This window comes from Carcharodon carcharias, chromosome 3 (assembly GCF_017639515.1).
Source record: "Carcharodon carcharias isolate sCarCar2 chromosome 3, sCarCar2.pri, whole genome shotgun sequence".
In the NCBI taxonomy this organism is placed as follows: domain Eukaryota; kingdom Metazoa; phylum Chordata; class Chondrichthyes; order Lamniformes; family Lamnidae; genus Carcharodon; species Carcharodon carcharias.
Genome location: NC_054469.1, coordinates 211,000,628 through 211,025,805, shown reverse-complemented (window position 1 = coordinate 211,025,805; position 25,178 = coordinate 211,000,628). Strand labels below are relative to the sequence as shown.

The window sequence follows — 25,178 nt, the reverse complement described above, 5'->3', positions numbered from 1 at the left end:
AAACACTTGCTGTGCTCTGCACTTGGGCAGGGAAAGTATGGATGGGTTTCTTAAATCAGCTCTACGTTACCAGCATGATCAAAGGGGCAGGAGCAGAACAATAGGAATTGACCATTTAGTCCCTCAATTCTATTTGTCATTCACCAGATCACTGCTGATCTGTATCTCAACTCACCCAAGCCTAAAATAAATTATCAATCTAGTTTTAAAATTAGCCTCAACAGCATTTTGGGGCAGAAAGTTCCTGATTTCCAATACCCTTGGTGAAAAAAGCTTCCTGAGATAATCCTGCCACATTCAGTCATGAATGGTGCTGGACAATTAAACAACTCACTGGAGGAGGCAGCTCCACAAATATCCCCAACTCCACTAATGGAGGATGCAGCACTTCAGTGCAAAAGATAAGGCTGAAATATTCACAACTATCTTCTGCCAGAAGTGCTGAGAGGATGATCCATCTCGGCCTCCTCCAGAGGTCCCCAGCATCACAGACTCCAGTTTTCAGCCAATTCAATTCACTCTACGTGATGTCAAGACACAGCTGAAGGTACTGAATACTGCAAAGGCTATGGGCCTTGACAATATTCCGGCAATAGTACTGAAGACTTGTGCTCCAGAACTTGCCGCGCCCCTAGCCAAGGTATTCCAATACAGCAACACAGGCATCTACCCGACAATGTGGAAAGATGCCCAGGTATGTCCTGTTCATAAAAAGCAGGACAAATCCAATCCGGCCAATTAAACCAACCGACTCCCCCTCCACTGCTCCCTAACAGTCTACTCTCCATTATCAGTAAAGTGATGGAAGACGTCACCAACAGTGTTATCAAGTGGCACTTGCTTAGCAATAACCTGTTCAATTGGTCAGTTTGGGTTCTGTCAAGGTCACTCAGCTTCCGACCTCATTACAGCCATGGTTCAAACATGGACAAAAGAGCTGAACTCTAGAGGTGGTGTGAGAGTGACTGCCATGACATCAATGCAGCATTTGACCGAGTGTGGCATCAAGGAGCCCCAGCAAAACTGAAGTCAGTGGGAATCAGGGGGAAAACTCTCAGCTTGCTGGAGTCATACCTAGTACAAAGGAGGATGGTTGTGGTTATTGGAGGTCAATCATCTCAGTTCCAGGACATCACTGCAGGAGTTCCTAGGTAATGTCCTAGGCCCAACCATCTTCAGCTGCTTCATCAATGACCTTCCTTCCATCTCAAGGTCAGAAGTAGGGATGTTCACTGATGATTGCACAATGTACAGCACCATTCATGACGCCACCCAAGTATCAGGCAATGACCATCGCCAACAAGAGAGAATCCAACAATCACCCCTTGACATTCAATGGCATTACCATCATTGTATCCCCCATGATCAACATCCTGGGGGCTTACCATTGACCAGAAACTGAACTGGACTAGCCATATAAATATTGTGGCTACAAGAGCAGGTCAGAGGCTAGGAATCCTGCAGCGAGTAACTCACCTCCTGACTCCCCAAAGCCTGTCCACCATCTACAAGGCACAAGTCAAGAGTGTGATGGAATACTCTCCACTTGCCTGGATGAGTGCAGGTCCAACAACACTCAGGAAGCTTGACACCATCCAGGATAAAGCAGCCCGCTTGGTTGGCACCCCATCCACAAACATTCACTTACTTCACTACCAATGAACAGTAGCAGCAGTGTGTACCATCTACAAGATGCACTAAAGGAACTCACCAAGGCTCCTTAGGCAGTACCTTCTAAACCCACGACTACTACCATCTAGAAGGACAAGGGCATCAGATAGATGGGAACACCACCACCTGGAAGTTCCCTTCAAAGTCAGTTACCATCCTGACTTGGAAATATATCACCGTTCCTTCATTGTCACTGGGTTAAAGTCCTGGAACTCCCTTCCTAACAGCACTGTTGGGGTAACTACACCATATGGACTGCAGGGGTTCAAGGCAGCAGCTCACCACCACCTTGTCAAGAGCAATTAGGGATGGGCAATAAATACTGGCCCAGCCAGCGACGCCTGCATCCCATAAATGAATTCATAAAAAATCCCAGGTTCTGTCCCTTTGTTCTGCAGAGGGAATTGTTTCTTTGCATCTATTCTATCAAATCCTTTAATCATCTTAAAACACCTCCTTCTTTTATACTCAGTGAAATACAAACTTAATCTATGTGAACTGTCCACACTAGTTAATCCTTATGGCCCCTGGATCATTGTGATTTATTGCATAACGTGCTGAAACCTTGCTTAAATATGCACATAGTCTGAACTGAAAATACGCTGCGGTTTGCCAGCAATGTAACAGATTACAGGAGTCATCCCAAATATGGAAAAACAAATGGGATTTAGTTGGCATCTTGCCTGAAATGTTCAATGAGGAAGCAAATCAAAAATAATGTGCTACAATGCTAAAATGACCATTTATGAACAATTTATTTTGTTGTATTCTTTTTAAAATGAGGAAATGACTCTGGAATATTAAAAAAAGCTGAAAGCTAAAGGTGTGTGTCAGGGGTGTTGTATAATTAGTTTATTGAGAGTAATAGCTAAGGGTTGTCCCAGTTCAAGCCTACCACCTGTGCATTCAGCCTATCTCGCCTGTGCTCCTTCAAAGAATTAGCTCTAGCTGTCTATCTCTTTCGCCATAGCTCCACAAATATTTCCTTTTCAGATACATATTCTGTCCCCTTTTGAAAGTTACTGCTTCCACTACCTGTTCAGGCAATGTATTCCAAAGCATAACATTTGCTGCATTAGTTCTTTTGCCAATTACCTTCTCTTTCCTCCTTTAAGACATTTCGTCAGGCCTACCTCTTTGGCCGAGTGTTTGGTCGCATATCAAAATATCCAACAACATTTGTCACCAAGTTACAGAAGAAGAAAATGCTCCAGTGGAATTCCTTGGGACAGTTTATTATCTTTCCTATCATAAACTGTCCCATAGGCCCCATAAAGGGGCCATATGAATGCAAATTATTGTCGTTGGATTTTTCTGTTTTAAGTATTAAAGTTGAAAGGTCATTCTCCAAAATGAAGAGACCAGGACTAACAGTTGAAAAGTTATGATTTTTTTTTAAACAAGAGAGGATTTCGAATATAAAAGCAGGGATGTGCTGCTGAGGCTTTATAAGGCTCTGGTCAGATGACATTTAGAATATTGTGAGCAAATTTGGGCCCCGTATCTCAGGAAGGATATTCTGGCCCTGGAGAGGGTCCAGAGGAGGTTCATGAGAATGATCCCAGGAATGAAAGGATTAACAAATGAGGAACGTTTGAGGACTCTGGGTCTATACTCGATGGAGTTTAGAAGGATGCGGGGGGATCTGATTGAAACTTACAGAATACTGAAAGGCCTGGATAGAGTGGACATGGAGAAAATGTTTCCACTAGTAGGAGAGACTAGGACCCGAGGTCACAACCTCAGAGTAAAGGGGAGACCTTTCAGAACAGAGATGAGGAGAAACTTCTTTAGCCAGAGAGTGGTGAATCTATGGAATTCATTGCCACAGAAGGCTGTGGAGGCCAGGTCATTGAGTGTATTTAAGACCGAGATAGATAGGTTCTTGATTGGTAAGGGGATCAAAGGTTACGGGAGAAGGCGGGAGAATGGGGTTGAGAAACTTATCAGCCATGATTGAATGGTGGAGCAGACCTGATGGGCTGAATGGCCTAATTTCTGCTCCTATGTCTTATGATCTAAGTAAAATTACTATTTTTTACTTCGATGATTCACATGTTGCACAAAAAAATGCATTTTTATCCCATAGCTTCCAGACTATGAGATCCTGAAATCGCTGCAAATTTGCGATTCACAGTTACTTATTAATAGTGTTTCTCTTCTTTTTAAAAACGGAACATTTTTTCAGATTGCTTTAAAATTGATATCTGATGTATTTTATACTGTCCGGATAGAAGTAAAGATGTTGATTTGAGTTTCAAGTTATTCTATGGTGTCATACTTGCATACTATACTCTGTGTGGTCATGGGCTAATTTCTTCTACTCCACTTGAATTGTCAGACCTGGTGTGGTAAATGTTGCGGTACCATTATATAAATTACACTTGCGGTTTGCAGCAATTCATTTTAAGACTTTCGATTTTACACCGAGTTCCAGCAACAGGAAGATTCTTTAGTTTCATTCTTATTCAGTGCTCACAACGGTCTATTATGGCTCTTGAGAGTTATTTGCTTTCCACATTTCTGGGGTAACTTCATTATTCAATAGTTCATTGCTAATTAAAGGTGTCTCATCAGGAGGCTCAATTCAGGTATTAAAAGTCAACAGCCTAACTTCCTCCAAAAGCACATCGGTTAATCCCTGAATGAGGAATTTTCTGCTTTTTTTGGTAAAATTTCTTCCCTTTCCAAGGCACTGACTCTTGAAGTACAACTCCAGGGATCAATGTGTGTCCACATTATAGGCTACTGCATCCCCTCCAATACATGTACGTGCACACGCGCACCCACGCAGAGTGTTAATATGATACCCTTTCAATAGGACACCTGTAACATTGTACTGACCAAGATTATTAAAGGTAGCAAATTGGGTCCTACAAAATGACCTTAACAGTGACATCTAGGGAGGAAAGCACTGAGGGGGCTATAAAATGCAACGGCAAAACACTGCATTTTAATATTTAAAAGCTGCAATCAACCACCTGATCACGGTCCACATGCTGTCAGCAGTATGAGGAATATAACTGCCCCCTTCCTGAAGGTAGTTTGATGCTGCAGTAGCAGCAGAAACCACTTTGTATAGCATTGCATCAGCTGCTGCTGAATTCTCTAGTTCTGCCTCTACTCAGGACTGGGAAATAGCAATGGGTAGAAAAGTAAATGGTGGCAGGCGGGAAGATGGCAAAGCACAGCTCTACGGAAATCAGCAGTGCAAACGTAAAGTGCTTAAAGTCATCAAAAGGCAATCACTGGCCACTGGATGAGAAACTTTGTGCAGTTAATTCTCTAGCATCATTCAAATCTTGGTAAGTCTTGCTTGTAAACAGACTTGGTACGCCAAGACTCTATCATGTCTCTCAAAACTCTGTGGCAAGAATTGCAGTATACAAACACCCTTACAAAATTCAGTTTAAGATTTCCCTCCCTGCACCCAGTGACAAGTAATTTCACAAAAGCACTGTCATCCACATACCAATTACTCATTTACATTCGAGATAAAACTATATTTTTCTACTGAATGTGATCTATATTTGGAGTTAGTATTTTGGAAAAGGAGACAGGAACTTAATTATGCTGGCAGTGGGGAGGGGAGGGGAGCTGGGTGAGGGTAGCCTTCATAACTCTTAGGATGGTGGATATGGAGGTGTCAGTTAGTAGAAAACAAGAACAAGGACATGAACCCTCCATGATATAGTCTGTGAATTTAATTACATTACAATATTGGTTTTGCAAGGGATGCAGTGAAGATTCACTAGAATGATTAGAGGCTAACAGTGTTACATTATGAGGATAGGTTGTACACACTAGGCTTGAATTCCCCTGGAATTAGAAGAGTAAGGGATGATCTAATGGAGGAGATCAAGATGATCAAAGAGCTTATGGGGTTAGAGACAGAAAATATTTCCTCTGCTGACACGAGTCCAGAACAATGGGGCATAACCTTAAAATCAGAGCTAGGAGATTCAGAGGTGACGTCAGGAAACACTTCTCCACACATAGGAAAGTGGAAATCTGGTATTTGCTCTCCCAAAAAGATGCCAAGATTAGGGCAACTGAAAACTTCAAAACTGAGATTAACGAAACCAAGGCAAGTCAACGGGCAGCATTTTCCTGTCGGCGAGCAGGAGGTGGGCCCGCTCGCCGATGCGTAAAATGGCGCGGGATGACATCGGGCAGGCGTTCCAACATCACCGCGCATCATTTAGATTTTCAGTTCGGCAGGTGCGCAGCCGACTTGGCTGCGCCACAACCGAACTGTCAAAGGCCTATTAAGGACTGTTAAAAACTAATTAAAACAATTAAATGAGCTGCCCGTCCAACGTTCATGACACTGTCACATGGGGGCACGTTTCAAAAGTTTAAAAGTCCTTTATTTAAAAGTTTGACACTGAAACAAATCTCCGAGGCATCTCCGTTCCTCAGGGAGACCTCTGAGCTCTTTCGGGGCGCGCAACACGATGGGTGGGCATTAATTGGCCTGCCCACATAAAATGGCAGCACGGACCAGATCAGGGGCGCCAATGGGGTTCGCGCCCACCCCCGCACAACCACCCCCCCAAACAGGGGGAAATTTCTGGCCAATGAGTTAAGTTGCAGATCAGCCATAATCAAATCGAATAGCAGGTGAGGCTTGGAGAGTTGAATGGCCTTCTCCTATTCCTACATGTACAGGTCCAATCATTCACACAGATGCGAAAATGCCAACTCATAACATTTGCTAGTCACCATGACAACGGGGCCTTTATTTCCTCCCAAGCACAGAAAGCTTTAACGCCTACTGCTACTTACATCCAAACAAAACATAAAAGACTCCTTATCATCATTTATAACTCTACCAGGAAGCATTTACACTACGCTGCATGATGCAAACACCATGCAAGGCTGTCGCAGCAAAAACGTATCAAGTCCAGCTTGGAGAAGTCTGCTCTAACTTGATAAAACGAACCTGGCAAATTCAGCCCACTGAAAAAAACTTCCGAGACGAAACCCAGCAAGAAACCAACCCACCCCCGTTTCAGAACATGACTTGTGCTAAATTCTAAAACCCTATATGTTGTTGTCAAGAAATCATGGTGAACTATTTGTTTTGTTTTCTTTCACTCTCGGGGGACATTTTCTAGTGGGCATCTTTTGATGGAAGCTTTTAGGGTGCATGAAATTCTAACTGCTATTATTTTAAGGTGGACACTAAGTAGCTAACATGGCTATATTGAAGCCTGCTTTAACATAACATGAAAGGAAACTAAGTGCTCATAGCAAAAGGTCATCCATTGAAAATTGTTTCAATTAATGGCCTACAGTTTTCTAATATACATTACTAAGATCAAGTTCATTTGAATTGGGAGTACTGCACATTAATCATGGACAATTGCATCCACACATATAAACCTAGGAGCTCAACTCATGATTGCCAATCTATAAATTCAGAGCAATTCACTGTGGACTATTAAGTTTCCAATAGATAGCAGCATGCTTCAAATATCAATGGAAGAAAGAGAGATTTTGATGACCCACCTATCAGAAGACCTGGATGTAAAAGGTTCAAAGGACTCAGTATATTTGTTCATGTAGGAAGATTCCAACTGACTGTAAACAGAAACAGAGAAGCTAGAAGTGAATAAAGATGAGAGAAATTTCTACAGTAAAAAAGTTAAAACTGAGGAATGCGATAGGATAGTTGTGAAGTAATTTGCTTCCCACTGCTTTGGGCCTCTTTAGAATTATGATAAGCATGATCTTAATTTGAATATTGATCTAGGAATTCAAATTAATAAGGCTCAAGAGATATAGGGGAGCAGTTGGCATGTTTGATTTGGTGTAGGATAGTAGAACAAGGGGCATATACAAGATGCAAGAGACTAGAGGAGATTAGATAAACCAGAGGAGTTTAGATTCGGGCAGGATATTAGGCTGTTTCACATCACTAAGAAAGGACAACGCAGCCAGATTGATTGGCATCCCATCCATCACAAACATTCACTTCCTCCACCACCAGCACACCATGGCAGCAGTGCACACCATCAACAAGGTGCACTGCAGCAATTCGCCAAGGTCATAAGGACCTTCCAAAACCTCTACCACCTAGAAGAACAGAGATAGCAGATGCATGGTAACAACAACACCTGCAAGATTGCCTGCAAGTCACACACCATCATTACTTGGAACTATATCACTGTCATTGGGTTAACATCCTGGAATTCCCTTGGTATCAGTGCTGTGAGTATACCTACACCATTAGGGCTGCAGCAGTTCAAAATGTGGCTCATCACCACCTTCTTTAGGGAAATTAGAGGTGGGTAATAAATATTGGCCTTTCCAGCAATACCCACATCCCATGACGGAATTTTTAAACAGTGGTCAGCTTTGGAAGAGTTTACCAAGTTGTTGAGGCAAGTAACATGTAATTTTGATGCCAATTTTGAGAAGTGTCTGAAGAAATACACCATAAGACAACTGCTGGAAAAGCGGGAAGATGATCAAGGTGGGCATATGGTCTTTGTGCCAACCATGAGAATTTCTACATTTGAGTTTTGCTTTACCGTATATTACTTTTGAGACTCACTGTGCAGCCATTGTTTCAAAAGATGACCCCATCCTTCCCATTTACAAGAGTGTCAAGGCAGAAAGTACATGAAAGTAAAGCAGCTAAGGCAAATACATTACAAGCCACATATCGCCATTGTTATGTTGAGAGAAAAAGCCATATGATTAGCTGGCCAATCAAATATCAACACTAAGGCCAAGATTTTCTGGCTCCATTGTGGAGGGACCCGTCGTGGGATATTCTGCAGCCCAGCCAAAAGTCTATCGACTTTGGGCAGGACTGGGCGATCCTGGCGGCAGGCAGGCCCACAGAAACTGAACATTTCGCTTTGCACTTCACCAATAGCATAAAAGAGACAATGCCCTAGATAGGCTGTCAACATATGTTTATGAAGTTCAGCACGTCAGTTTACACTGAGCATTATAGTAAAAGAGTTCAGAATATTTTTAACATTTATTATTTAATACTGTCTGAATCAAGATGTCATCAGACCTCACAAATGAAACCTTTAGAATGCTCTGGGGCTGGTTCTCATTTATATTGGTAATATTATTAAGACTGTTCACTTTATTGACTGGAACATCAACCATTTAGACTGGCGATGATAAACTTTCTGAAGAAACACAATGTTCTGCATTGCTGTGACACGTAACAGTCTGCTAAAGACTGGATGAAGGTTAACAATGTTGCTTTAACACAACTGGCTCAGCAGCATTGCAGCTTATCCACTTGTTTCCCCATATGATGTGATGGTCTTAAATTTCTTTGGGACCTAGATGGGTTAAAAAAAAAAGCTGCAGTTACACAGGTGTTTAAAACCAATATTGGACCCGGTTTGATCCTGTCAAATGTCATTTGGAAGGTGCAGTTTTAACTTCTAAAACAAGAAGCAAAAATCTCTGTACACATACAAGTTTGTTAAGGCCCAGCCTGTGTACACAAGGGTATTACATATTTTAGTGTGGCCGCTGCCCTCAAATTTAACCATCATTTTACTTTTAACACACGGGTACGTTAAATTGCTGGGTCTATGCACAAGTGCAACATGACTGCACAATGTTAGTGTGAATCTACAAAAGGTTCAGTAAAAGGCCCACTAAATATCTACTTTTGACTTATGTGTACTTAGAACAAATATTTCTGCAGGTTTCAAGTACCACAGGGACAGTTCTGCTTGGACTGGGTGGTGAGACAACTATGGAGGGCCCGGTTCTATTCTGTTTGCCCCCTCTAATAAGTCACAGTAGCAGAGATTCTAATAAAACCTTACCTCTGCTACAAATACTATACAGTCCCACCCATTTTATTACAAAAACTGTAAAGCTACATGTTGTCTGGTTAATAGCCGTGAGTGTAAAGTTGAATGCAGAATTTTCAAATATTTTCAGGCTTAGTGATTGGTTCAGTTATGAACATGATAATCTGTGATTTTTTGATTGAGGGTGGCTGTTCCAAATTAGTAATAAGCCTTGGAAACATACAGAAGAAAAGGAGTGAGGCATCAATAGCCTAAAGTACAGTTAAATGTAATATTGAATAGAGACAAGCAGGTTTTACCTAGCTCCCCCAATTCATAAGGGCACAGTGAGATGTTTATGCAGATATAATTCAGATTTGAAACTTAATATTATTTACCCTTTGAGGAGACATCATAATTATTTGTCGTAAAAATTCTACATGCTAAAACAAAAGTGAAATACTGAAGATGCTGGAGATCTGAAGTAAAAACAGAAAAATTCTGGAAAACATTCAGCAGCTCAAGCAGCACCTCCCAGGAGAGAAAAACAAAGTTAATGGGCCTGATTTTAACCAGTTCAAAACCCATCCAATTGCAGAGTGTTAAAATTGGGCCCAACCTTTCTGATGGATGATAGAGAAACAGAATTAACAACATTTACATATCATTTACATATTTTAGTGAGGCCGCTGACATCAGATTGAACAACCATTTTACTTAAAACACTTGCAGCCTGGAGTTCTCAGAACTCCGGAAAACCAGCAGATGAAGGGAAGTGAGCAGGACCGGATCCGTAAGGTAATCGTATTTACAGGGACCATTTGGGGACGAGGAGGAGCATTGGTGCTTATCCCCAACCTCCCCAAGCAAACCAGCTTCTGGACCCATCATTCCTATATCTAATCACTGACCACCCCCCATACCCTTTTTGACCCCCTCCCTCCATTTTGATGATAGCAACCTAGAACACCTCTATGTCTCTCCCCGCAGATGCTGCCTGATCTGCTGAGTATTTTCAATTTGGTCTGTTTTTATTGATATCTGCTATATTGTTACCTATTCACATATAGGTTGTTTATGTAATAAACTCGCATTGCAACTTAAAACTCATCATGTATTACTCATCAAGGGTTTGAAATGGATTTGTGCTCACACAGGTGTGGATATTTACTGGACCGGAATACTTAAATGGGGGCAATGGCAGCGGAGTTATGATCAGGAAACCTGGAGTTCCCCCAACTGCTGTGGAGTTTCAGCAAGCATCATTTACCCTGACTGGATTGCTGTCCAGAAGTCAGTCTGATTGACAGGCTTGACTTCCAGTCCACAATAGGTTACAAGGCCAGGTAGGTCCAATTCTCAACCCTGGGGGCAGGGGGTAGTGGTGGAGCCAGCTTCCCAAGATGCTCAGAGGTTTTCCCACTTTAACCCCCAACCTCAGCCAATCAAACTCAAACACACACACACACACACACACACACACACGAAATATAATTAAATAAGCTGCGAAAAAGACCTAAGAACGTAACAGAAGACAAAGGGGATTGAAACATTCTAAGGGGCAGCGAAGCTCCTGAGATGTTCTTACTTCAACTCAAACACCATAACAGACCTGCTTCAGAATTGGCCAGTGGGTAAATAACATTCATGTAACTTTCTATTCCCCTGTTTACCTTCATGCAGAGGGACAATCACACGATTTGTGATCCATCTGATGTCATTAACACTTGCTGACTTTTTATTTGACAGATTTTTCTTCTTAAATTCTACTCATTATTGCGAGCACACACCCACACCCTCGATGAAGTTTCCGAATTCAATTATCCCACACACAGAGCGATAGGAATTGATGAGATCGCACCTTTAAGGGGGGCAAAGTTTGTCTAAGTAGGAACCTTTGACACTCGCCAATTCACATATTCCTTCACCATAGCACTTTGATGAGAATCTCCTTCCAACAATCCCAGAAAATGGTCCTATCTTTGACAGGTGTGCACACAGTGGTCATTTATGAAGTAAAGGTGGGGAGGGGGTAAATGCAGTAAAAATTGGAAAGCCTCTGGGAAACACAAATTCTGACCATGTTTGTGTTAGGAGGACAGGGTTAACAAACCTGCAAATTGCTTAGGGAATTGACTGAAAATCAGCACAATTTAAAAGCACGCTTTAAAAAAAGTTAACAAATCAGAACACAGACGCACATATAGCAACACTGATCTACCTGCTTTCCCTCATTTCAGCTTCTTTATCTTTGACTCTTTTCGGAGTTTCACTCAGATCGTAAGAGAACAGATGGAAAGGCGTATGGAGAAGATATGGCAACTTCTCAACAGTAGGAGACAAAGCTGGGGTAACGTTTGCTGAAGAATCTTGAGAATTGTTATACGAGACCACTGGTGACTGATGAGTGACAATAGATGGCGATGATGATGATGATGACAACGATGATGGCTGCAAATGATGCTGGTAATCACTGAGAGAACTGGGTGACTGAGGAGAGCTAGATGATGGGTCATTTATATGAGGAATCTGGAACTGGCTGGTAGATCCTTCCCCTTCAGGCACAGGGATAAAGCTCACTACATATTTTGAACTCTGGGGACTATTTTCTGCATTTTCGATTGTTGCATCTGGCTTCAACTCACTGGCAGGAGAAAGGGACAAAGAGGCAGGGAGGACAGAAAGATTGGAGTAGGACCAACATAAAAGAATATTTGAAAATTGAATTAAACATGTAATTCAAAACATTAAAACAATCTTTCGAAGATCTAAATGCATCTTGCATTTATAAACTACAATCTGCATTACTTCATAGTTAACCTTGTTTTATTTGTACTTTGAAACAAATTGTCAATATTAGATTACTTGAGCCAGAGATTAAGTTCCTTCACTATGAGAAGGCCTCACAAGATCGAAATACTTTATATTACTACTGAAGTCTTTTGTGGTGGGAAATTTTATCCAAGAAGCATTTGATGTAAGTAGTTGTGAAGTGAATCCATCTACCCACCAGATGGTTACAATTATCGAATATTAAACACGCATAACATTCCAAGTGTTAAATCTGGTAGGGATCACCAAATTTAGTCCCAATACCTTTCCTGACCCTGACAAGAGGGGTCATCCTCCCCCTCATCCTCAGTATTAGATTCAGTAACTGGCTGCTCTTCTTCAGCTTCTTCCTCTTCGTATTCCTCGTCTCTGTTTGTGGAATGTGGCAGAGGGGAAAATGATGCAAAGAGACAGAGAGAATGAATAAGCAAAAAGAATTATAAGACAGACAGAATGATGGTGACACACAGCAGCAAATGGCAATGATTTGAAAAGAACATGGGCATTTCAGATAGTGCTGAGTGATTGAACTAACAGCATCACTGTTCTGAGCAATGGCTCTCAAAGGGACAAACATGGATGAAGTATTTGGAAAAAAAATGCGAAGCTAGAGTGGGTTTGCATGGAAGAATGAGCCATCAATAAATGGAACATTTCACAACTGTTATCATTCCTACGTGGTTAATGGAAAGCTAATGTAACTTTCCTTCAATCATCTTGTTATCTCATCAACAGCATATTGAATAATAGATCACAGCAAACAGGTGACAAGGCACTAATCGAATCAAGGGAATCATACACATGATAATCTGCAAGTGCAAATGTGCCATCTGAACCCAAGATTAAATTACAGCCCTGAAATTCCTCTGCTACAGTTTCTAATCTATTCCGCACACTTTTGCCTAAAACATTAGGTTTGTTGCTCACTGGTCGGTTTTGTGTAGTAATGGCGAAAGTTTGTTTAATCCTGTGCAAGGACTGTCTCCTATATGTTGCAATATCATGAAAAGGGCTCACACCAGCTGAGGCAATTTATTTATTTTTGTTACATGGCTTGAAATATTACTTCTTCAAAATTTCACGCAGATTTCTGTGGTAAACTCATATCTTGCAGTATGCTACAATCTTAGGGATGTGAATGCTTGGCATGTGGTTACTTTAGATTGCAGGAGAAACCACCTTACTCCTTTTCATCTTCACCCCTCCCCACCGCACCAAACTTCCTTCGGAGCACGTTCCACCTGGGGTATAGATCAGCCCCATTCCTCACCCAACTGTCCATTCTTTTTGTGTGTCCAGAATGAAAGGATCAACAGGCTACCCAGTCACGGGAGACATCACAGTCAAGGCTCACCGATTAAATACTTTCTTGCAGAAATCGCTGGGTAATAATGATCTCTCTTTGCTACCTCAGACTGTTTGAGCTTAAACTAGGATTTCCATGGTTTGTTTGTATGGGGGGCACAAGTTCACAAGTTGTTGGTGGTGGGGGGCGGGGCAGGGGGTGGGGGAGAGTGGATGGGGGAAAGGAGAAGGGGAAAAAAAGTGAAATTACTAACAGAGCTGAGAGAGGAGAATATAACAACACTCAATGTGTAATGAGTCATCTTTGCTGAATTTCCACTAGATGTAGTAATATTTTTCAGATAATTTATTCAAATTTTTGATATGTACCTTCAGCCAAAATGCCCATGGAGATTATATTGGCAATTCCAAAAAGACCCCTCTATTTTTATGAAATTGCACTAATTGGAAATAGTATAAAAGAGGAAAACAGGAATGAATTGTAAAAGTGGAACTTGCATTATCGCAAATCCAAAAAAGCCAGGCTTAAACAAGCAGATCCATCATCCAAGTTCATGCAAGCAGCAATTACAACAACAGAGCAGGTAAAGCACTGCAGCCAGCCTAAAGAGAGCACTGTAATTACTCTGCACCCAGTGCTGGCAATATTCATCAATCAGTTTCTACGCATTGCCAAGAAAATGAAAAGCTAGCCAAATGGTTGAAAATTATGCAGCTAACACCTCTTTTCTCTTGTAACTGTAGGTTGGCATCTGAATTTGTAAATTTGCTCATGAAGGAAGTCTGGACAGTATCGATCCCACTCCAGTGGGCAAAAATAAACATTTTTTTAAAAAGAGCATTTGGCCCCGAGATTCCACAAGGATGAATTGCACAGACTTTGCGCCAATGAGTCTGGTGTTCCACCCCCACAATGCTCTGCAGTGCTCAATCTTCCTGAATCCAGTGGGTCATTTACATATCCATTGGTGCTTCTGAAGCATACATTGTGTGTAAAAACAGGAGTAGTGTGTCTGGGAGGTTGGTTGGGGGCGGGGGGGGCGGGGGGATGCTTGGAAATTAAGTGTGATACCTTTAAAAAGTGAAGCCTGTCTGAAGTCTGGGGAGCAGCAGACAAGTGGAAAAGTCACAGAATCACAGAAGCTTTATAGTGTAGGAGGCCATTCGGCCCATCAGGTCTGCACTGGCTCTCCAAAAGAGCATTTTACCTAGTCCCACTCCCCTGCCTTATCCTCGTAACCTTGCATATTATTTCTTTTCAGATAGCAATCCAATTTGAATACCTTGATCAAACCTGCCTCCACCACCCTTTCGGGAAGTTCATTCCAGACTCCGACCACCCTTTGGCTGAAAAAATTTTCCTCAGGTCACTTCTTCTCCTTTTGCCCATTATTTTGAACCTGTGCCCTCTGGTTCTTGATATACTCTTCTGTGGGAACAGTTTCTCACTATTTATCCTTTTCATACCCCTCAGGATCTTGAATACCTCTATCAAGTCTCCTCTCAGCCTTCTTTTCTCCAAGGAAAATAGGCCCAACCTCTCCAATCTACCCTCATAGCTCCAGTTGTTTATCTCTGGAATAATTCTAGTGAATCTCCTCTGTACTTTCTCCAATGCCTTCACATCCTTCCTCAAGTATGGCACTCAGCTGGATGCAGTACTCCAGATGAGGCCTAGCTAGTGTCTTATACAAGTTCAAAATGACCTCCTTACCTTTGTACTCAAGTGTCAGACTTAGTGATATTTCATATCTTATTTCACCTCATTTTCTCTCCTTTTTTTTTAAAGTAGTAAGGTTTATTAGTAGTAGCAAGATTTATTTTTGAATAGATAGAGGAATAGCAGGGCAGTTCCAACCTCTCGAGTGCACATCTTGTTCTTTATGGGAACTCCAGGACGTTTCTCACATCCCGGATTACCACATGCACAGGAAGTGTTGTCAGTTGCAACAGCTCGAGCTCTGGGCTTCGGCGCCAGAGCGACTCCTCCGTGAGATAAAGAGCTTTGTGGAGAGCACGTTTTTAGGTGTGGTCATCCTGCAGCTTAAGAGTGTGCGGGGAGAGGGGAGAAATTGATAGCCACCAGGCAGTCAAGAGAAAGGCAGGTGGTGTATGAGTCCCCTGTGTTTATCTCACTCTCCAACCAGTATTCAGCCCTAACACTGATGAAAGTGAGGGTTAATCTGGGGAGTGCAGCCAGAGCTTCAGCTGGTTCAGGTACAAGGGAGCATGAAGAACGCTGGAAGAGCAATAGTGATAGGGGATTCGATAGTTAGGGAAACAGACAGGCTTTTCTCCAGCCGTTGACCTGAAGCCTGGATGGTGCGCTGCCTCCCTGGTGCCAGGGTCAGGAATGTCACTGAATGGCTGCAAAGCACCTTGAGGGGGGAGGGTGAACAGCTGGAAGTCGTGGTCCACATCGGTATCAGTGGCACAGGTAGAAAGAGGGATGTGGTCCAGCAATTAGAATTTAGGGAGCTAAGTAGGAAATGAACAAGCAGGCACGCAAAAGTTATGGGATCGCTGCATGTATGAACTTGAATGATGGATTAGTCTCAATACCATGTGCAAGTCATTATGGAAATAGGAGGATAAAGCAGGTGAATGTGTGGCTGGAAAGATGGGGCGGTAGGGACGCTTTAGATTCTGGGGATATCGGGACCAACTCTGGGGGAGATGGGACTTGCACAGGCCTGATACCTGTACCTAAGCAGAGCTGGGACCAATTTCCTAGTAGGGCAATTTGCTAGTGTTATCGGAAAGAGTTTAAACTAACTTGGCAGGGGTGTGGGAACCAGGAGGTAATATTAAAGAGGAAAGCGAAGATGCACAGAATACTGGGAGGGACGGGTAGCACTAGAGTAGGAAATAGTAAACTATTAGATGGGTTCAAAAAAGGGGGGAAATCTAAATTAGGGTCACTATACGAAGGTGCAGAGTGTGGTAAATAAGAATGGCGAGTTGTAGGTACAGATGTCCATTTGGAAATATGATGCTGTGGTGACAACAGAAACCTGCTCAAAGGCGGGGAGGCCTGCGTATTACATATTCCTGGATACAAGGTGTTTAGGAAACATAGGAAAGGGGGAAGTGAAACAGTATTGATTAAGGAGAACATTGCAGTGTTGAAGAGAAAGGATTTCTAAGTGGAGTGAAGGGCAGAATCTATTTGGCTAGAGCTAAGGAACAGAAAATGTGCAATTAAATTGCTCAGTGTAGTCTATAAGGCCATCAACTAGTGGGAAAGATGTGGATGAAGAAATTTGCAAGGAAATTACAGAGAGGTCCAGGAATTGCAGAGTAGTTATAATGGGGAATTTAATTATCTGAACATTGACTGCGAGAGTAGTAAAGGGAAGAGAGGGAAAAGAGTTCTTAGAGTGTGTTCAGGAGAGCATTCTACAGAAGTTTTTTCCAGTCCAACTAGAAAGGAGGCACTGCTGGACCTGGTTCTTGGGAATGAGATGGGCCAAGTGGATCAAGTGTCAGTGGGAGAACATTTAGGGACAGTGATCGTTATATTATAAATTTTAGCTTGGCTATGGAAAAGGACAAGGAGCAATCCAGAGTAAGAATAATGAACTGGGGGAAAACCAACATCAATAAAGGTAAAAATGGATGTGACCAGATAAATTGGAATCAAAGACTGAAGGCAAAATCTGAACTGAACAATGGGCTGCCTTTAAAGAGATAATTCTTTAGTCAAGGTATATTCCCATGAAGGGGAAAGGTAGGACAAACAACTCCAGAGCTCCCTGGATGACAAAAGAGATGGAGATTAAGATGAAGCAGAAAAAGTATGCTTATGATAGATGTCAGGTGGATAGTATAATTGAGAACCAGGCAGAATATAAAAGATTCAGAGGGGAGTTGAAAAAACAAATAAGAGAAGCAAGGAAAGAGTATGAGAAGACACTGGCAGCTAACATAAAAGGAAAATCAAAAGTTTTCTATAGGGTTAAATAAATAGGAAATAAAATGAGGAGTGCGTCTGATTAGGGACAAAACAGAGGATTTTGCACATGGAATCAGGGGGCATGGCTGAGATATTAAAACAATATTTTACATCTGTCTTTAACCAAGGAAGATTTGCGCAGGTGATGGTGAAAGATGAGGTAGTTCGGGCACTTTAAGAGATCAAACTGAGGAGGTGATATCAGATAGGTTGTTTGTATTTAGTTGACAAGGCACCAGGACTGGATGAGGTGCATCCAAGAATAATGAGAGGAGTGAGAGTGGAAATTGCAGAGGGATTGGTCATAGTTTTCCAGTTATTCTATTTTTCTTAGACTCAGAGGTGGTACCAGAGGACTAGAGAATTGCAAACATTGTGCCCTTGTTTCAAAAGAGGGTGCAAAGATAAGCCCAGCAACTGCAGGCCAGACTGTGGGGAAGTTTCGAGAGAAACAATAATTTGAGAGAAAATTAAGAGTCACTTGGGCAAATGCAGGTTAAGGAAAGCCAGCACAGATTTGTTAAAGGAAAATTGTGTTTATGTAACTTGCTGCAGATTTTTGATGAGGTAGCATGGAGGGGTGATGAGGGTAATGTTGTTGATGAGGCATTTGGTAAAGTGCCGCTAAACAGACTTGTGAGCAAAATCAGAGCTCATGAAATAAAGGAAACAGTAGCAACCTTGGCATGCAAGGCACAACTTCAAAATTTGCAGACAACACAAATCTTGGAAGTATTGTGAACTGTGAAGAGGATAAGGTAGGTTCCATCCATTTAAGAATATCGAATGCAGACAGGTTTTGGTTCAATTGCAATATATTCTACATACTAATATATCATCTACCAGTGTTCAATGTCTAGCCTGATGATGAAGAATGGATGGTTGTTGAAGTACTGAAGCCTGGGAACTGTACCTCAGCATGAACCATGCAGATAGGGAGAATGGGAATTACTTGATATTTATGTAATTTTGTTAAACCCAGATTGTTTTTCAAAATTCATCATTCAAAACAATATAGCAAAAATACATAATTCTGAATGCCAAATTCCTCATTTGCAGCCAGCCAGCAGCACAGGGACATTTACTCACAATGGACTGAGTTCAACTATCTGCTCAGCCAATGAAACCTGATACATTCTGTCTTTTTTTTTGATTACAGCCGAAGTGCCTTTTGAGTACAAAATTTGCAAAATTTAAAATGAGTAGTTGCTATATAAGTTTCTATTGCTGGACTGAAAATAGGTAAAAGGTAAAGAGTCACTGGATTGTGTACGCACAAAATAATCTACTTCACTTTCAAATACAAGATTAGCTTGCCTGACTGAGAGCTCCACTTGTGCATGCTCAAATGCCAGACTGCCACTTCTGCATGTACTTGGTCCAGAGTCAAGCATATATGAATGCAAGACTATGCCACCCATGCATGCAAACATGAGGCAAGTTAATTCAGCTACCCATGAATGCAAAGTGGCTTCATTCACATTTCTGCATGCCCCTATTCAAAATTTAAGAGATGCAAACAAAGATGTTTTACTACCAAAGTTACTGGAAAGCACCTAAAAGGGCAATCAGTTATAAAAAGGCTCTGAAGAAGGGTCATAAGGACTCGAAACATTAGCTTTGTTTTTTTCTCTCTCCACAGATGCTGTCAGACCTGCTCAGTTTTTCCAGCATTTTCTGTTTTTGTTATGAGTTTTACTTCTACAAGCATAATGTACTATCAGCAAAGGCATGGACAATTACAAATAAGGGAAAGCAAATTACATGAGCACAATATTTCATGAGGCTCTGTGGGGCACTTGCTTTATGCATTTCATCAAGAAATGAATTCTGCAATTTTTTTTATTATAAATGAGGGAACATTAATTGAATATTAAACCACAGGGTACTATCACTGATTGATTGTGATCATATAATTGCAAAAATGTAATTTTGGTTTCTACAGTTGCCGAAGAGGTGATCTGGTGTGACAAACGCTGTGGTGCAGTATACAGATACTCACAAATCAGGCAGCTTGTGCAACTTGCAAATGAGCATTACGTACACCCTGACACTTTTCCCGTCTCCAATTTATTCCTTCTACTTCTGCTTGCGATTCATTCTGTGTTCCATTTCCGTGGCTATCAGCAACCCACCGTAAACTAGATGAAGAAAGTCATTGGGATCTGTGATCCGAAAGGGAGAATATTGGCTGCCTGGGGATGGCTTCTCAGCGGCAGGTAGCCACACTTCAAGACCCTTCTCTCGGACCACCCTGTGGAGGGGTTCTCCCTCTGTTATGATGAGGGGAGTTTTTAATTTAAAACTTAAATAACCTGGAGCAAAGGCACCTCCATCTTGAGGGCCTTCTACCTCTCTCTTGCCAGGAAAGGCAAAGTTTTATTTTCTTCAGTGCTCGAAGGTCTCCTACCATATTCGTCCTCCAGCTTTGAGAGGCCACCAGCTTCGTTAACTGGATGCAAGCCTGCCTTCTGGTCACTCATTGGCCAATTCGGGGAAAAATTGCTGCCAGGTAACGGTTACCATGTGGGCTTTTGACCCCCGTTTGATCTTGATGTCAGAGTCGCAAAGCTTGTGGGGACAATCCTATCCCGTCGACCATCACAGCTCAGCTTCAGCATGTCCTTATTAAACTTCTACATGGATTTCCAGGAGGTGTCACCGCATTCAGAGCAAAAGTTAGTGATTAATGGTGAACTTTTTCCTTTGTTAACCAAGCAGGGAGAAACCAAACCTGCTGACCTGACTGATATTTCATAAAGATCTGATGTTGCCATTTATCATAAATATTTTTCATCTGTCATCAATCAAACCATTTAACTTTACTGTTATCTAACTTTACCCAACCAATATTGTACGTATAGCATAAATTGAATCTATTATGAAAACCCATGGGATAAAGCTGTTATCACACTCAAGAAGTTGACAATAGGTTATTTATAATCAATTAAGTCAACTAAAATAATTTCTACTTTTTTGGGAGGGAAACCAAGATGGAGGATTAGGTTTCACACTGGAGAACATTGCAAGCGTTCAATACATTGGAAAGAAAACCACTGCTTAAATCAAATGATAACAAGATTGGAATTTTAAAGGTCTAATGCTGTAGGCTGAAAAAAATTGGAAGGCATCAGGAGTCCACAGTACCAATATCCAGGGACTAAATTAGTGAGATAGAAAAGTGGGTAGGACAGCATTTTTGCAGCATAAAAAGGACAAAATCATAAAGTTAAGAAAAACATTGATTATGGTGCTATTAATGATGGAGAGAAAGAAAGAGATGAAGAAAGAAAAAGAGAAGAGTGTACGTGAGAATACTCAATAGGGAGTGATGTCAGCTGGAGGTTAGACTTCGGAGACGAAGATGAACTCTTGTTGATGAGGTTTTTCTCATAACCTAGGACTAAGCAAATATTAAGAGGCTCCCAAGTTATGGAGATCAATATTTACATGCTAACCCTGATGGAAAGCTAAGAATTGTCTGGCATGAAAAAGAAACCAAAGTTCTCTGCAGTGACTTTGGTAACAGTGCAGGTGTGAAATTTTCATTTGAGGTTAGAAAAGATAGTGATGCCATTGAGAGGAAGACTGAGGTTGGAGCGATCAAAAGTAAATGGGCGTTGCTGTTGCTATATTTGCAAGACACATGAAGAAAGTTTTGATGAAATGAAGTGGAAGTTACATTCACGTCATATAAGTGCCAGACAATGACCATTTACAACAAAAGAAAATCTAACCACCTCCCCTTGACATTCAATGGCATTGCTGACTCAGGATATCTGTCTTCACATTGAGGATAGCCTCCATCATGTTGTGTGGCACTACAACCATGCTAAATGGTACAGAATTCGAACAGATCTAGCAACACAAGGCCGGGCAACCATGAGGTGCTGTGGGCCATCAACAGCAGCAGAATTGTACTCAACCACAATCTGTAACCTAATGGCCCAGCATATCCCTCACTCTACCATTACCACCAAGGCAGGGGATCAAACTTGGTTCAATTAAGAGTGCAGGAGGTCATATCTAAAAATGAGGCATCAATCTGGTGAAGCTACATCAAGGACTACGAGGACTACTTGCATGCCAACAGCATAAGCAGCAAGTGATAGACTGAGCTAAGCGATTCCACAACCAATGAATTATGTCTAAGCTTTGCAGTGCTGCCACATCCAGTCGGGAATAGTGGTGGACAATTAAACAACTAAATGGAGGAGGAAGCTCCACAAATATCCCCAACCTCAATGCTGGAGGAGTCCAGCACATCAATGCAAAAGATAAAGCTGAAGCATTAACAATAATCTTCAGCCAGAAGTGCCGAGTGGATGATCCATCTCGGCCTCCTCCAGAAGTCCCCAGCATCACAGATGCCAGTCTTCAGTCAATTTGATTCACCCCATGTAATATCAAGAAACAGCTGAAGGCACTAGACAGTGCAAAGGCTATGGGTCCTGATAATGTTCCGGCAAAAGTATTGAAGGCTTGTGCTCCAGATCTTGCTGAACTCCTAGCCAAGCTGTTCCAGTTCAGCTACAACACAGGCGTCTACCCAGCAATGTGGAAAATTGCCCAGGTATGTTCTGTACACAAAAAGCTGGACAAATCTAACCTGGCCAATTATCGCCCCATCAGTATGCGTTCAATCACCAATAAAGTGATGGAAGAGGTCATCAACAGTGCTATTAAGCGGCACTTGCTTAACAATAATCTGCTCACTGATGCCCAGTTTGGGTTCTGCAAGGGCCACTCAGCTCCTGACCTCATTACAGTCTTGGTTCAAACATGGACAAAAGAGCTGAACTCCAGAGGTGAGGTGAGGTGACAGTGACTGCCCTTGACATCAAGGCAGCATTTGACCAAGTGCGGCATCAATGAGCCCTAGCAAAACTGGAGTCAATGGGAATCGGGGGAAAACTCTCTGCTGGTTGGAGTCATATCTAACACAAGAGAAGACGGTTGTGGTTGTTGGGTGTCAATCATCTCAGCTCCAGGACATCACTGCAGGAGTTCCTCAGGGTAGTGTCCTTGGCCCAACCATCTTAGCTGCTTCATCAATGACCTTCCTTCCATCATAAGGTCAGAAGTGAGGATGTTCGCTGATGATTGCACAATGTTCAGCACCATTCGCAACGCTTCACATACAGAAGCAGTCCATGTCCAAATGCAGCAAGGCCTGAACAATATCCAGGCTTGGGCTGACAAGCGGCAAGTAACATTTGCGCCACTTAAGTGCCGGGCAATGAACTTCTCCAGCAAAAAAGAATCTAACCATTGCCCCTTGACTTTCAATGGTATTGCCATCACTGAATCCCCCACTATCAGCATCCTGGGGGCTACCATTGACCAGAAACTGAACTGTATTAGCCATATAAATACTACAGGTTAGAGGCTAGGAATCCTGTGGCAAGTAACTCACCTCCTGACTCCCCAAAGCCTGTCCACCATCTACAAGGCACAAGTCAGGATTGTGATGGAATATTTTCCGCTTGTCTGGATGAGTGCAGCTCCAGCAACCACTCAAGAAGCTTGACAACTTTCAGGACAAAGCTGCCCACATGATTGGCATGCCATCCACAAACATTCACTCCCTCCACCACCAACACACAGTGGCAGCAGTGAGTACAAGATGCACTGCAGAAACTCACCAATGCTCCTTAGGCAATAGATGCACACCACCCCCTGCAAGTTCCCTTCCAAGTCACACACCATCCTGATTGGAACTATAATTGCCATTCATTCACTATCACTAGGTCAAAATCCTGGAATTCCCTTTCTTCACAGCAGGTGTAGCCCCACCAGATGGACTGCACAAGATGGTGGTTTGCCACCACCAGCTCAAGGGGAATGTGTGATGGGCAACAAAAGCTGGCCTTGACAGCAATGTCCAACTCTCTAGAAAGAATAAAGGAAAAAAAAATACAATCCTCATTGCCACGATAAAGGGCATGGATGAGATTTTAACGCACCAGTTCAGCCATTGCAAAAGATGGTGACTGTGCACTGAAGGAAGTTAATGAACATTAGCATCGAATCAGTAACAAAATAATGGACAAGGTTGCACAAAGGAGGTCACTGGTATGAAGAAATAGAATAGAAGAGAGGCTGCTCTTTGAAGTTCACGACAAAAAGGTCAAAATGATTATCCATTAGCTGCTACATGCATGAATCAAGCTGTGGAGTAATCAGATTGTCCAAGGTGTAGTTTTTTGAGAGAGATCACCATTTACTTAATGTGCATTGTGCCACACTTTGAGCTTGGAGATAAAACACGGTCAATATAAATTAAGAAAGTCATTTGGCCTTCCCTTGTCCAGTCAGAAAAACAAATTATCTATGGTAAACAGCCATCATAGTATCCAACTATTCCTTCCAGGTACTGGTCACTTTGTAAGAGTAATTTTCTCACATTAATCCCAATTTGGCCTTTTCTTCAGAATTAATTTACATACTCTTAAAAAGAGAAAAGACTTGCATTCATATAGTGCCTTCCAGGACTTCCTTACATCCCAAAGCACTCTACACCAATTAAGTACTTCTGTAGTATAGTCACTGCTGTATAGTAGGAGACATGGAGCAAATTTGAGCAAGCAAGTTCCCACAAAGAGCAATATGGCAATAACCAAATGATCTGCTTCTGTAAAATGGATTGAGAGATAAATATTGGCCAGGACATCAGGAATAACATCTCTGTTCTTTCCAAGTTAGTGCCCTGGCATCTTTTGAATCCACCTGAGGGGGCAAATGGGTTTTTGGTTTAGAATCTCACCTGGCACATCTGACTATGCAGCACTCCCTCAGTACCGGCCTGGAGTGTCAACTTAGATATGTGTGCTCAGGTCCTGGAGTGGTACTTAAACCCACAATCTTCTTACACAGAGGTGAGAGCGCTACCCAACTTAGCCACAATTGATCCTGTCCTACTATTTTGGTTTAACTTGTATCAACATCTGGATTTATCTGCTCTTGCTGCTTATGACCTTAATTCATAGACTCAAACCCTGTGTATAAAAATATGTTTAAAAAGTGTTCAAACTTGAAGTAGGGATTCAAGGTAGATCTGGGTAAGAAAGGCCTGAAAGTGACCAGGAAGCTAATGAAAAATAATCTCACAGCATGTCAACGTGAGGCAGGTTAAACTAAAAACAGATAATAACAACTTGCATTCTCATAACATTTCAACTTGGAATAACATCCCCATTGGTTTATAAAGGTCCACGGAAAAATTGAACCAAAAATTGTGATATTGGGAGGGGTGATACATGGAGTCCTTTTTTTCCCCTCCAGTCTTTCCTCAGATGTCGTTCTCTCTCATGTCAGTCTTATGGCTCTTTCACAGCATCACTTCCAAGAATTGTCCGTCTCCTTGGTGTCTCTTAAGTGACTAACTGGGATACAGCACTAAAAGTAGTGACTGACCTGAACAGTTTTAAAACAGCATCCTCAAACTTGTACTCTCCTGTTTTGGTTATACACTTCAGCATTCCATTTGCATTGCCCATTGCTGCTCCGTAGTGAATGCCAAGGCTACTAATAGCTGGAGATGTCTTTTCAACAAACACCCTGAGCCATTTCAACATGTACGCTGGCCATTTGTTTCTATGTGCTCCTCAAAGCCTTCAGTAAAACCCACGTTG

The 25,178-nt window shown here is 42.0% G+C and overlaps 1 protein-coding gene across 6 annotated transcripts in view; it reads right to left on the bottom strand.

The window, feature by feature from the left end:
* Window positions 1–25,178, bottom strand: part of LOC121275666 (FH1/FH2 domain-containing protein 3-like) — a 592,370-nt gene that overhangs the window by 126,765 nt on the left and 440,427 nt on the right. For 5 of the 6 annotated variants that reach the window (XM_041183184.1, XM_041183185.1, XM_041183186.1 and 2 more), the window contains 3 exons: window positions 12,549–12,653; window positions 11,674–12,096; window positions 7,186–7,257 (listed from right to left, as the gene is read on the bottom strand). The exons of the other annotated variant lie outside the window; for it this stretch is intronic. In XM_041183184.1, coding sequence (XP_041039118.1) covers window positions 7,186–7,257; window positions 11,674–12,096; window positions 12,549–12,653 — 600 coding nt within the window. The remainder of the gene's footprint in view (window positions 1–7,185; window positions 7,258–11,673; window positions 12,097–12,548; window positions 12,654–25,178) is intronic. 6 annotated transcript variants of the gene reach the window in all.